Source organism: Oncorhynchus tshawytscha, linkage group LG13 (genome assembly GCF_018296145.1).
Source record: "Oncorhynchus tshawytscha isolate Ot180627B linkage group LG13, Otsh_v2.0, whole genome shotgun sequence".
In the NCBI taxonomy this organism is placed as follows: domain Eukaryota; kingdom Metazoa; phylum Chordata; class Actinopteri; order Salmoniformes; family Salmonidae; genus Oncorhynchus; species Oncorhynchus tshawytscha.
This window is the reverse complement of record NC_056441.1, coordinates 72037413-72052280: the sequence shown is the minus strand read 5'-3', so window position 1 is coordinate 72052280 and position 14868 is coordinate 72037413. Positions and strand designations below refer to the sequence as shown.

Sequence of the window (14868 nt, the reverse complement as noted above, 5' to 3'; positions counted from 1 at the left end):
ATTACAGCCCGTAGAAACTTGTCAAACTAAGTATAGAATCAGTATAGAATGTTCCAACCGGAGAATTCCTATGTCTGTAGAAAAGCAATGGAACGAGAGCTAACTCTCTCGTGACCGCGCATCACGAGCCTGTGGCACTCTGCCAGACACCTGGCTCAATCCCCTCTCATTCAGACCTCCTTCACAGTAGAAGCCTCAAACAAAGTTCTAAAGACTGTTGACATTCAGTGGAAGCCTTAGGAAATGTAATATGACCCTATTTGCACTGTATATTGGAATGGCAAAGAGGTGAAAAACTACAAACCTCAGATTTCCCACTTCCTGGTTGGATTTTTCTCAGGTTTTCGCCTGTCATATGAGTTCTGTTATACTCACAGACATCATTCAATCAGTTTTAGAAACTTCAGTGTTTTCTTTCCAATACTATTAATAATATGCATATATTAGCATCTGGGACAGAGTAGCAGGCAGTTTACTCTGGGCACCGTATTCATCCAAGCTACTCAATACTGCCCCTCTGTCACCAAGAAGTTAAGTACTGCAGTGCATCTCCTCCTCATGGACTGCACCAGATTTGCCAGTTCTTGCTGTGAGATGTTACCCCACTCTTCCAAGGCAGATGCAGAACACTGACATTCATGTCTTGCAGTGAATCACACACAGAGCAAGCAGTATGGCTGGTGGCATTGGTATGCTGGAGGGTCATGTCAGGATGAGCCTGCAGGAAGGGTACCACATGAGGGAGGAGGATGTCTTCCCTGCAATGCACAGCGTTGAGATTGCCTGCAATGATAACAAGCTCAATCCGATGATGCTGTGACACACCGCCCCAGACCATGACGGACCCTCCACCTCAGAGTACAAGCCTTGGTGTAATGCTCATTCCTTCGACAATAAACGAGAATCCGACCATCACCCCTGGTGAGACAAAACTGCGACTCACCAGTGAAGAGCACTTTTTGCCAGTCCTGTCTGGTCCAGCGACGGTGGGTTTGTGCCCATAGGCGACGTTGTTGCCTACAAACTCTCAGTCCAGCCTCTCTCAGGCTATTGCGGACAGTCTGCGTACTGATGGATTGATTGTGCGTTCCTGGTGTAACTCGGACAGTTGTAGTTGCCATCCTGTACCTGTCCCGTAGGTGATGTAACAACACCTGCACAGTATTATAACACGTGGTCTGCCACTGTGAGGACGATCAACTGTCTGGCCTGTAGCACTGTCTTAGGCATCTCACAGTACGGACATTGTAATTTATTGCCCTGGCCACATCTGCAGTCCTCATGCGTCCTTGCAGCATGCCTAAGGCACGTTCACGCAGATGAGCAGGGACACTGGGCATCTTTCTTTTGGTGTTTTTCAGAGTCAGTAGAAAGGCCTCTTTAGTGTCCTAAGTTTTCAAAACTGTGACCTTAATTGCCTACCGTCTGTAAGTTGTTAGTGTCTTAACGACCGTTCCACAGGTGCATGTTAATTAATTGTTTATGATTCATAGAACAAGCATAGGAAACAGTGGTTAAACCCTTTACAATGAAGATCTGTGAAGTTATTAGCATTTTTACGAACTATCTTGAAAGACCGGGTCCTGAAAAAGGGATGTTTCTTTTTTGCCGAGTTTAGAAATGGTTTGTCAAGATCCGTGTGGAAGAACTTGACTGGCCAGTCTAGATCCCTGAACTCAACCCCATCAAATACCTTAGGGACGAATTGGAACGCCGACTGCGAGCCTGGCCTAATCGCCCAACCTCACCGTGGCTCAATGGAAACATGTCCCCGCAGCAATGTCCCAACATCTAGTGGAAAGCCTTTCCAGAAGAATGGAGGCTGTTACAGCAGCAACTCCAAATTAACACCCATGATTTTAGAATGAGATGTTCGACGAACAGGTGCCCACATAATTTTGGTCATGTAGTGTATTTACATATTAGCATTAATTCAAATCAGGTGTATTTTGTGACTTTTGGCAAAGGCTTTATAATGTTCTAATGTTGAGCTGTTGCTACTGCCTGTAAACACACAATCCAGTGTGTTTACAGGCAATATGATGGCAGGCCTGTGTGCCAAACGCTGTGTCAGCTGCTTTCCCATTTTATATTGGTATAGAATTTTGACAATGCCTTACTCTACGTCATTCCCAAACATTTTATTAATGTTTGAAAACGCAAAAATGACCATATCGAAGTGCTTGCTTGTCATAAAAAGTGAAAAAAAGGCGTCATATTTTTCCTATGGGTGTATATGAATACATTAACAAGATTTAATGTTGCTAAAATGATGTCAGTTCCACTTTAAGCCCCTAATGCATGCGCGTACACACACACACACACACACACACACACATATACACAAAACCCGGTTTGGCCAGAAAGTGACTCCCTTCCTACCACACACCTTACAGGCATTTGGAAAGTATTCAGACCCATTCCCTTTTTCCACATTTTGTTACGTTACAGCCTTTACGCAGTACTTTGTTGAAACACCTTTGGCACCGATTACAGCCTTGAGTACTCTTTGGTATGATGCTACAAGCTTGGCACACCTGTATTTGGGGAGTTTCTCCCAATCTTCTCTGCAGATCCTCTCTAGCTCTGTCAGGTTGGGTGGAGAGCGTCGCTGCACAGCTGTTTTCAGGTTTCGCCAGAGATGTTCGATCGGGATCAAGTCCGGGCTCTGGCTGAGCCACTCGTGGACATTCACAGACTTGTCCCAAAGCCACTCCTGCATTGTCTTGGCTGTGTGCTTAAGGTCATTGTCCTGTAGGAAGGTGAACCTTCACCCCAGTCTGAGGTCCTGAGTGCTCTGGGACAGGTTTTCATCAAGGATCTCTCTGTACTTTGTGCAGTTCATCTTTCTTAACCTCTCTGCGCACGGAACCCGCTAGCGGGCTGAAATTCCACAACATACGGTGATCGCTACATAAATAGTCATATTAAACATTCATGAAAATGAAAATACAAGTGTCTCACATGTATCAAAAGCCTAGAATCTTGCTAATCCAACTGCGTTGTCAGATTCAAAAAAGGATTTACTGCGAAATAATACAATGCGATTATCTGAGCATAGAGCCCCATAAAAAAACAACTATTTCAACCAGCACAGGCGCAACAAAATCAAACTGCAATAAAATAAATAGTTTACCTTTGACGATATTCGTCTGTTTGCAATTCCAATGCTCATTGTTACACAATGAATGATCTTTTGTTTGACAAAATCCGTTTTTATGGCCTAACACTAAACATTTTGTGAACCGCTTGTGTAGTGAATTCCGTCTCATTCCATTTTCGACGACACATTCCAGTTAAATCACCCACACAGAACGTGACTTTTCCAGTCATGTTTGGTTTCACTGCAATCAACTGGTTTGTTTGTAAAACAATCAAACCTGATGGGCCATTTCGCGGGACGTATTGACTGAAAGAAACCGATTTGAAGACAACAAGTAATGACATCATTGTGCACCAATGATTTGCCCGCTGTTTCGTTTGATTGACTGTCTTTTAACCTAATGACCACTGATCGTCTTGAAATCTAGCTGGGTAGATAGCCAATGAGCTGAGCTAAACGGCAATACGCCATGTTTATGTGTTGCAAGACCAACCCATGTGTAGTAAGCTCCAGCGTAAAGAGAGTCATGCGCTATTGAATTTTCATACCGGAAGGAGAAACACATATTGCGCATTGCATTGTTTTGTGAATGCGCAGATTCAGCTGTTTATATATATCAATCATTATGGCGACTAAGTCAGGTCTAGATATACAGATGTACACACAACTTTAGAATAAATTGATTGGGAAGGTGAGACCGAGATTGTTGGAGGACACTTCATTTAGCGATTGTGGAGGAATATTTTTTGAAAGGGAGAGGACATCGTTTTGGACTGGTAAGTTCTTATCATGCTAATGCCCTTGTTTGAAATGAATAATATAAAATATTATTTGTGATTTTTATTTTATATTAGAAGCAATATATAAACATTTAATGTCATGAAATGTGAGATGCGTGTCTGCCGCCCCAACCCACATGAAATCACATCAATGGCCAAAGTGAAATGGAGACAGTAGATCTAGCTGGTCTGTCATAATATAATAGAGACAGTAGATCTAGCTGGTCTGTCATAATATAATAGAGACAGTAGATCTAGCTGAAATGTCATAATATAAGAGACAGTAGATCTAGCAGGTAATAATAATATAATAATATATTCAACCTTCAACTCTCTATATATATCTGTTTATTATACCTGTTGATACAGGGCTCATATGTGAAACTATTCTAACTGAACATTTTCTTTCACAGTGACACTGACTCCGAATGGGAGTCTTATCCGGTGTCCTGTGTGAATTTAAGTATGCGCTCTCTAATTCTCTCTTTCTCTCTCTCTCGGAGGACCTGAGCCCTAGGACCATGCGTCAGGACTACCTGGCATGATGACACCTTGCTGTCCCCAGTCCACCTAGCCTTGCCGCTGTTCCAGTTTCAACTGTTCTGCCTGCGGCTATGGAACCCTAAACTGTTCATTTTTACTCGAGGTGCTGTCCTGTTGCACCCTCTACAACCACTGTGATCTCCACCCGGCACAGCCAGAAGAGGACTGGCCACCCCTCATAGCCTGGTTCATAGCCCCTCATAGAGGACTGAGGGTCTTCCAAATATTGAAAGTGTGTAAATAGTTACCCATTTTATTTTGTAAATGTATATATAAATATATATATTTTTCATATTTTTTAATCAATAATTATTTTTCTCCCCATTTTTTTCATTTATTTTTCTCAATTTTTCTTTTGGGGGGGTGTTAGAATACCATTTTGGTATTTTGTTTATAGTTATTTGTTTCAAAATGTATACCTTCACCAATTTGGCCACTTGGGTACATTTGGGCTACTTGTGTGGGACACCTGGTGACTTCATGATAAATGTCATGTAGCACACTCCTTTTGGAAGTTATCATTCTGAAACTTTGCACAAGTACTGTTGCCCTCTTATATTTTTCACTGAAATTGTCCCCATCATCCTATCTGAATGTTTGTTTTATCTTGTTCATTTTAAAGAAGATAAAACAATGAAAAAAAAAAGTTATTTAAACCAGATCTATTGTGTGTTATTCTCCTACATTCAATTCACATTTACACAAACTTCAGAGTATTTTCTTTCAAATGGTACCAAGAATATGCATATCCTTGGTTCTGTGCCTGAGCTACAGGCTGTTAGATTTGGGTATGTCTTCAGGCGGAAATTGCACAAAGTAGGGGGGGAGCTGCAAGAGGTTATTAAGGCCTGATTGTTAGAGTGCTGCAGAGATGGTTGTTCTTCTGGAAGGTTCTCCCATCTCCACAGAGAAACTCTGGAGCTCTGTCCGAGTTACCATCGGGTTTTTGGTCACCTCCCTGACCAAAGCCCTTCTCCCACGATTGCTCAGTTTGGCCGGGCGGCCAGCTCTAGGAAGAGTCTTGGTGGTTCCAAACTTCTTCCATTTTACAAATGATGGATGCCACTGTGTTTTTGGGGACCTTCAATGCTGCAGAAATGTTTTGGTACCCTTCCCCAGATCTGTGCCTCGACACAATCCTGTCTCGAAGCTTTATGGACAATTCCTTCGACCTCATGGTTTGTTTTTTTCTCTGACATGCACTGTCAACTGTGGGACCTTATATAGACAGGTATGTGCCTTTCCAAATCATGTCCAATCAAATGAATTTACCACAGGTGGACTGCAATCAAGTTGTAGAAACATCAAGGAATAATCAATGGAAACAGGATGCACCGGAGGTCAATTTTGAGAATACTTACGTAAATAAAATATTAGTTTTTTATTTTTAATACATTTTCAAACATTTCTAAAAACCTATTTTTGCTGTGTCATTATGGGATAGTGTGTGTCGATTGGTGAGGATGTTTTTATTTATTTAATCCATTTTAGAATAATGCTGTAACAATAAAATGTGGAAAAAGGGAAGAGGTCTGAATACTTTCCCAATGCACTGTATGTAGACAGCAACACTAACATACAGTACACTCCTTGGCCAGGTCTTACCTGCGAGCAATATAGTAGAAGACAGGGTTGCCATTCTTGGAGGTTCCAGCCTGGTAGAAGATGTTGAGGGTCTTCAGGGCTTTAAACTCATCTTTTTCATGGACCTGGTGCCTAGAAATCAGGGACAAACGGACAATAGAATGCTTCTGAATCAACTCCACTCACCAACTGCTGGCATCCCGAGTGTCTTAGAACATTTTACAGACTAACTCTACACTAGGAGAGTGTTACCTGGTCATAAACTCCTCAAACTTGGAGCTGGTGAGGTTGAGGCTGGACCAGTGGGTGTCGGCAACAGGTTTGTGTTCGGGGGGCCCCAGATAGGCCAGAAGGGTGGCCATCTTGTCAAACGGCCGCCTGCCCACTGCCTTGTGGTCCCTATGGAATGGGAAGAGAGAGACCGCTGTCAGACTGAGGGCTATACTGGTAGTGCACATAACATGATGATTGGTGACTCATTGTGTGTGTGTGTGTGTGTGTGTGTGTGTGACTGACCTGTTGCTCGAGAGGTACTGTCCGATCCTCTCCTGGTTGTTCCACAGCAGCCTATGGAGGGCCAGAACGTTGCCATCACTGATGAAGGACAGGCTGTGGTTGACTGAGTCACTGGGAGGAGAGTCAGAAGCTATGTCCAAGAAGAACCTACAGGGCAATATAGAGGGATCACAGAGTGAATGTTAATTACAGAACTGGAAATCTATTACAAATATCTATAAAATATTAGAAAATGAGTCCAGGTACGTAATTCTCAGCTTCATAAGAGAATGCCGAGACTCCGATAATTTCCTTCTTTTCAGGATACTGAGAGAGCAGTTTGTGATTTTATCCCCTTTGAAAGTGGGGATTTTGTCAGAAGTTTTGCTGGTATTAAAATTCTTCTGACTTACCACGTAAAAATCTACAGTTCAAGACGTCGTCACAAATCTGGTAACTGCGCCGTTGCTAACTAGCATAGCTGGTCCCATTGTTGCAAAGAGTTATAAGAATCCCGTTGTCATCTTCAACCTAACTTACCGCCTGGCTGCATCAAAGTTGCTTTTCACAAAGTTGTTAAAAGGCCTCATGTGCTCCTCTTTAGTAAACAACACGTGGTTGGCAATGCTCTGGAGGATCTGCGAACAAAACAGAGCGCAACTTAACTCAAATCAAAGGTAATAAATATAATATTTTATCAAACTATTTTGGTCAAAGCCACGACTGTCATTTTCACACAAGATGCTTATTTTTGAAAGATGGAATCTCCCAACCCATACCTTGGACATGAGCTTTAGTCCTCTCTCTATGCTGGGTGGGGGCTTCTCATCCAGGATGCCTGCCTCGTAGGGTGACACGATGGCAGGGTTGATGAAGCGCAGGAACATGGCACTGCCCACCGCCCCGATACTGTTCTGGGGGAAACGCTGGCTCACCACCTGAAGGAAAAGGTGGGCGGAAAAGGGGGAGGGAGGAGAGCAGGATGAGGAGTTGGAACAGAGTGGAGAGAAAACACGAAAGGAAATTAGAAAGTTTGATGCTTGTACGACATGACAGAGAAGATCTCACACCACCCTTCTCAAAGCCATCCAGAGCACAAGCAAGAGAGAAAGAGTTCGAGAAAAGAGTGCAAGAGAGGGGGAGGGCGACAGAGGAAGAAGGAAAGAGCTAAGTACGGAAAAAAATGCCTCGTTATGGCGAGATCACAACTTATTTATCTCATGATCACTATAACAAAAGTTGTTAAAAATAAATGGACATATTGATTTATCTATTTTTATTTAACCTTTAACTTGGCAATTCAGTTAAGAACAAATTCTTATTTACAATGACAACCTAGGAACAGTGATCAGGGGCTGAACGACAGATTTTTACCTTATCAGCTTTGGGATTCGATCTAGCAACCGTTCGGTGACTGGCCCAACACTCTAACCACTATTGGCTGTGTGGCTGAGGCGGCAAAGCCCTCAGTGGAACAGTGCATAAGTTTTTATTGATTGCTACACTAAGCAATAATAAAACTCGTGCTAACATCATGCTTTCATTTGTGTTTGGAGACCATTATCAGTGTGTTAGTTAGAATGTTAGCAAGCTAAATGTCCCTTACCTTAAGCTATGAGCTTGTGAGGAAGCTAAGCCCGGGTGGGGCATTTAAGCCCTCAAGGATGCCTTACAGGATGCTCTAAATGTCCCTTACCTCCCTTACAATGCTGCTAACTTGCATGGTCTTGTGAGCTAGCGAGTTAGCTCGGTAGTCTTGTTAGCTAGATTGTTTTTAGCTGGCATAACTGAAGTGTATGACATGCATAAGGAACACTTCACGTAAATATTATCCATTTAAACATCTACTGAGTGGGTGAGCTCCATTCCTAACAGGCTGATCAGATTTATTTTCAGCCTCAGAGCTTGATCTGATTCAACAGATGCATCAGAGGCTGATAAACCTCGTAGGCGGTTTCATAGGTAAAGATCCTTGCAGGCAGATTAGCAGTCAGGCTGCTGCCTTGTAGGCTGCCTGCAAGGAGTCCACTGTGAATTTCAATATTATGCACAAAACATGAAGTGTCCCTTATAATTATACAAGTGTCAGTTATGCAAGCTAACAACCAACATAGGTAATAAGCTAGCTAACAAGACTACATAGCTAATTAGCATGCAATTGGCTGTGGTCTTGGGGAAGCATGCAGCCTGGAGACAGTGCTGCCTGTCAGGCATCATTCAAGTCTTACATGCCCCATGAAGGCATTGCGATCAACACAGCCACAGGGCTCCTTGATGAGGTGGTTGTGCATCTGAACAAATTAAATGGTATGATGAATGGAACTTTTGATTATCTCTTAACCACATTCATATAGGGGGCGCTCTTTTAATTTTTGGATGAAAAACGTTCACGTTTTAAACAAGATATTTTGTCACGAAAAGATGCTCGACTATGCATATAATTGACAGCTTTGGAAAGAAAACACTGACGTTTCCAAAACTGCAAAGATATTGTCTGTGAGTCCACAGAACTGATGTTACAGAAAAAACCCAGATAAAAATCCAATCAGGAAGTGACGCATTTTTTGAAACCGCCTCATGGCAATGACTCCTTATATGGCTGAGGAGGAGCCAGCTTACGTTTTCCCCAAGGTGTCTGCAGCATTGTGACGTATTTGTAGGCATATCATTGGAAGATTGACCATAAGAGACTACATCTGCTTGGTGTCCTCCGTCGCAATTATTGTGTAATCTCCAGCTGCAGTATTTTTCCATTTGCTTTTGATGAGAAGCCAGCTGCCACGAATGATAGATTATCGAATAGATATGTGAAAAACACCTTGAGGATTGATTCTAAACAACGTTTGCCATGTTTGTCGATATTATGGAGCTAATTTGGAAAAAAGTTTGGCGTTGTAAGTGACTGCATTTTCCGGTATTTTTCTTAGCCAAACGTGATGAACAAAACGGAGCTATTTCGTCTACACAAAATAAACTTTTTGGAAAAAATGAACATTTGCTATCTAACTAAGAGTCTCGTCATTGAAAACATCCAAAGTTCTTCAAAGGTAAATTATTTTTATTTGAATGCTTTTCTTGTTTTTGTGAAAATGTTGCCTGCTGAATGCTAGGCTTAATGCTATGCTAGGCTATCAATACTCTTACACAAATGCTTGTGTAGCTTTGGTTGAAAAGCATATTTTGAAAATCTGAGATGACAGTGTTGTTAACAAAAGGCTAAGCTTGTGTTTGAATATATTTATTTCATTTCATTTGCGATTTTCATGAATTGGAAACGTTGCGTTATGGTAATGAGCTTGAGGTTATGATTACGCTCCCGGATACGGGATTGCTCGTCGCTAGAGCTTAATCTCGACAAAACATATTATTTTATTTTTTTAACCTTTATTTAACTAGTCAGTTAAGAACAAATTCTTATTTTCAATGGCAGCCTAGGAACAGTGGGTTAACTGCCTGTTCAGGGGCAGAACAACAGATTTGTACCTCGTCAGCTCAGGGATTTGAACTTGCAACCTTTTGGTTACTAGTCCAACGCTCTAACCACTAGGCTACCCTACCACATGTAGTGATCAAGAGATAAGTTGTGATCTCAAACAGAAGATGATTATTAGTTGTATTCATATGTCTTCCTCTCTGGACTTGCATAGCTAAGAGAGGACATTTTAAAATAAAGCTTTGATGGAAATTAAGCCTTTGAAAAATAAATGCCAGCAAGAGTGGACAAGCTTGATTTTAAAGTGGAACTGACTACATTTTATCAACATAAAATCTTATTAAAATCTGTTCATTTACACCCCCAGGATGAATGACAATACTTAGATATGGTAATTTTCACGTTTTCATATAATGTTTGGGAATAACGTATAGTAGCGTACATGAAAATTATAGAACGTTATTATAGAACGTTATTCGCCAAAAGCCACAAAATACACCTGAATGGATTTCTGCAAATATGTAAATACCATGGGCGTCTTCTTACATTTGGGAACTTAGTTATAGTAAGCAAACAACCATGAAAAGGCTTGCCCTCAGTTGCCTATGCACATAAACAACAAGATCGTCAATTTACGCTAGCCAGAGCGAGATGAGCTCAAATCTGAAGAGGGAACATTAGATAAATCCTCTCAATCTTGCTAATTGGCTGTCAAAATCGCACTGATAAACAATTGGGAATAGTAGCCTGTTCATCCTTCTGCAGCTTGCCTGCCAGTGCATTCTTGACCCAACCTACATTTTGACAACTGAATGGGAACCACACGCACTACCCTCTGTAGTGCCTTACGGTCAGATGCCGAGCAGTTGCTATACCAGGCGGTGATGCAACCGGTCAGGATTACAGCTGTAGAACTTTGAGGATCTGGGTATCATTGCCAAATCTCTTCAGTCTCCTGAGGGGGAAAAGGTTTTGTCGTGCCCTCTTCACGACGGTCTTGGTGTGTTTGGACCATGACAGATCATTGGTGATGTGGACACCAAGGAACTTGAAACTCGACTGGCTCCACTTCAGCCGGGTCGTTGTTTGTGGGGGCCTGTTCGGCCCTCCTTTTCCTGTAGTCCGCAATCAGCTCCTTTGTCTTGCTCACATTGGGGGGGTTGTTGTCCTGGCACCACATGGCCAGTTCTCTGACCTCCTCCCTATAGGCTGTCTCATCGTTGCGTTGATAGTGTTAGTGATCAGGCCTACCAACCACTGTTGTGTCGTCAGCAAACGTAATGATGGTGTTGGAGTTGTGCTTGGCCACGCAGTTGTGGGTGAACGGAGTACAGGAGGGGACTAAGCACGCACCCCTGCTAACTGTGGATAACAGTCGTTCATGTTCAGCATAGCTAGCAAAGCGATTCACATTTTTTGCAAATTAACTAAAAATGGCACCTGCATCTCTAGCTGTAGCCATCGAAAAACGATGAGTGGTAAAAGTCGGTCGCTCACCCCACTCTTCCAATGACATGACATCCTCCCAGCAGCTAGCTAGCTAACGCTATGCTCTGTGTTTTAAGCTAAATAAATAGCTACATACATAAATAGGTATGCTAGCCCAGGGTGTTAAACTCAAATCAGCGCACGGCCATATTGACAAAACAACAAATTTGCGGCCCAGACATATCCTTTTTGCTTATACAAAAAACGACCCAAACTGGCCATTGTTTTCTCATAAAAAAGTGTGTCCCTTTATAAATATCCACGTATGTACAGAGGATACTGTATATAGCATTTGAACATATCAAAACAAAGATATAAATCATATTTGTCCAACCTTCGCTGCTTTGCTTGTAGATGTGCATAATATGCTGTGGAGTGTCTGTACACTTCCCCTCGGCTGAGCACTGTAACCGGGGCACACAAAAGCAGCGCAATTGAAGTTAAATTCAATTGAAGTTAATTTGACTGATGCGAGACTCAGGCTATAATTTCATAAAGTAGATGACTCAAAAGTTTACTCATTTATACTCGCTTGTGTGTCCTATTGAGTTTGACACGTGCACTAGCCTATAAGCCCTGTTATGGCGGACTTCTGATCATTGCCCTTGCTAGTTTGATTGTGTTGACATTCTCAGCCTTCGTTACAGTCGTCCATTTTTGTTCAAAATATTGAGTCATTGAAACATCTCGAATGGGTGGAGGCAGCAAACAATGTACCCGGCCAGATGTGATTTCCAACCTGATAGCAATATTTTTTGGACTACCAAGAAATGTATTGGTAATTTATATTAAATCCTGCAAAAGAACTGTTTCCATCTATTCTGCCAACAATGCGTAAATCATGGACTTTTGAGTTAAATATAACCTATTTTTAACAGCTCTTATAAAGTTGGTTTTGGAACATAAATTGGGATTTTGATATTTTTGACTGATATGATTGCACTTTAAAGCGCGACAGAAAAAAGGGGTTAAAAATTACATTGAATTTCACCAGCCAGAAAACAACAGCGAATACATGGAGATATGACTCCCAGAGCAAAGCAGAAAAATGTATCACAGGTGATCAGCCAGACAGTGTTTTACAGAGCAATAAATTATAACCATAGTCCACAAGACAGACACCAACATGCATGTACACAAGACAGACAATCCTCACTTCACCTAGGCCTTTAGATTCAAATATTTGGTGCAAGTGCAATAAACCAATTTCAAATAGGCCCTATACAGTATATGGCCCAAATACAACAGACATAAAACCACCGCAATCACTAAGCAAGATGACTGTGTCATTGTAAATAAGAATTTGTTCTAAACCGGCTTGCCTAGTTAAATAAAAATATTAACAAATGTAAAGAAAGAAAGAAAAACACAATACTTTACTACGTAACATTCCACTGTATATGCACTGCAGCAACACAGAAAGAAGTGCACCATAGAAAACTGTCCCCCTGGTGATGTGTTTGTCAACTGCAGCCAAATTCAGCCTCTAGAAACATTCCGAGAAACACTGTTCCACCCATTCCAATCCCAAAACCCATCTGGAGGAGAGAAAGAGAGGAACGCACGTGTCAAACTCATTTCACGGAGGGCCGAGTGTGTTGGTTTTCACTCCTCCCTTGTACTTGATTGACTAATTAAGATCAGTAATTAGTAAAGAAATACCCTCACCTGGTTGTCTAGGTCTTAACTGAAAGGAAAAAACAAAAAGCCGCAGACACCAGGCCCTCCAGAGAATAAGTTTGACACCCCTGCTGTAACCGAATGCACTGGTTTCTTGGAGTTAATAGAAAATGGAAGCAAGTAAGTTGGCGCTCCTATTTGTAGAATGTCTTTATTTTTTATTTTTTAATAAAAGGCCAAGTTATTTTTGCTTTTGAAAATAAAAGGGGCTGAGGAAAAAGTTCTCTGAACTTACTGCTTCTTTGTTTAACTTTGTCTTTAATTGTGGCTTTAGTCAGTAGAGTGGCAAGTAGCCAACAGAACAGAGATGAGCACAAATAGGTCACAGCACCACACACACACACACAAGAGCATCCACCGGCACAGCCCAACTACTGACCAGCATTGTGTGCGCGTGCTGATGTTTTTTTACAGGCAGATTTTCACACAATGGTAGTAGTATAGGATTGTATCGAGCGAAGGGAGATCGATATGCGTCAGGTTCATGTTCTGTGCTATTTTGGTGTTGTGTTCAACAAAATAACATTAGTGGTTCCAAAGCACCCCGTGTTCATCTCATTGAGATATCGAAACATTTGATGTGTTGCTTTAAGTCAGTATAGAGAGAAAGTCCGTTTTTGTGGAAGCAGAGGGCAGCGGTCTCGGCTCATCAGACATGCAGATGGAAACAGGAAATAGGCGAGTGGAGTGTGCGTCCATACAGAGGTGTTCTTTCATGGAAAAGTTAAGCTTAATGGAAACGGTGTGTGTGTAAGCAGTTTGACAGTAGGGACACTAGCTGCTTTGTGGTGTCTTGATGTTGCTGTAGTCAGTTAATTCATCTGCATATGTTCCCCCTTTTCCAACCACCACCATTGAAGGGACAGTCCTTAATCTGTTCTGTCACAGTACATGAAGAGCGAACACGTAGAAGAGGGCAGAGGACGTATAGCAGCAACGTTAGTGGAAAGTCCGAGAAAAGTAAGAAGGTTGTGCCTGTGTGTATTAGAGAGAGTGAGAGATGTGACCTAGTGCCATTATTAGCACAGTATGGAAGAAAGCCAGTGGCTTGTAAGGGTGTAGGCGACAGTAACACACTCCACCCACCCAGAGAGCAGCATGAGGCCAGAGGTGGGGAAGGGAACCTACTTGGTAGAGACAGTGACACACACTGCGTAGCTGTGGCGGGAACTCGCTAGAGGAGTTGATAATGGCCAGGAAGAACCGGTCTGTGATCTGAAGAAGGTTCCGCTGGTTCTCGTCAAGGTTCTCTGACTGTTCTAGTCTACAAAGAGGGAGGGAGGGTGGAGAGGACAAAAAGAGAGGGGGAAGAGAGAGAGGAAGGGGAAAGTCTGACAACTGTCATTCACAATCATGGTAAGAGATTTTAACAAAGTGTTAAGTACCTCAATGGACCGTAAAGGTAATCACTCTACAAACTATCATCACCGTGCCCTTAAAGAAATCACAAATATTATGGACACATTAGAAATAGTGACTATTTGGAGACTAAAAAACCCTGCACTAGTGAGATATACATGGAGGAGACTTAGTCAAGCTAGTCGTCTTGACTACTTTGTATCTTTCTCTTGTGCATCAAAAGTTAAGTTTTAAATAGGAGACAGAATGCGATCGGATCATCTAATTGGAGTTCACATAACTCTTATAGATTTTCCACGTAGACGGGATATTGGACATTTAATCAAAGTTTACTGGAGGACAACTATTTTTAACTGAGACAAAATAATTCATAACTGAATTTTCAGCAAATGCCCTTATTGTTT

At 41.9% G+C, this 14868-nt stretch overlaps 1 protein-coding gene across 2 annotated transcripts in view; it reads right to left on the bottom strand.

Annotated features, from left to right (window-relative positions):
* LOC112265651 (neurofibromin-like) overlaps positions 1–14868 on the bottom strand; it is a 101807-nt gene that overhangs the window by 73977 nt on the left and 12962 nt on the right. For both annotated transcript variants that reach the window (XM_042296312.1, XM_042296313.1), the window contains 6 exons: positions 14234–14369; positions 7284–7442; positions 7045–7142; positions 6526–6672; positions 6262–6408; positions 6031–6141 (listed from right to left, as the gene is read on the bottom strand). In XM_042296312.1, coding sequence (XP_042152246.1) covers positions 6031–6141; positions 6262–6408; positions 6526–6672; positions 7045–7142; positions 7284–7442; positions 14234–14369 — 798 coding nt within the window. The remainder of the gene's footprint in view (positions 1–6030; positions 6142–6261; positions 6409–6525; positions 6673–7044; positions 7143–7283; positions 7443–14233; positions 14370–14868) is intronic.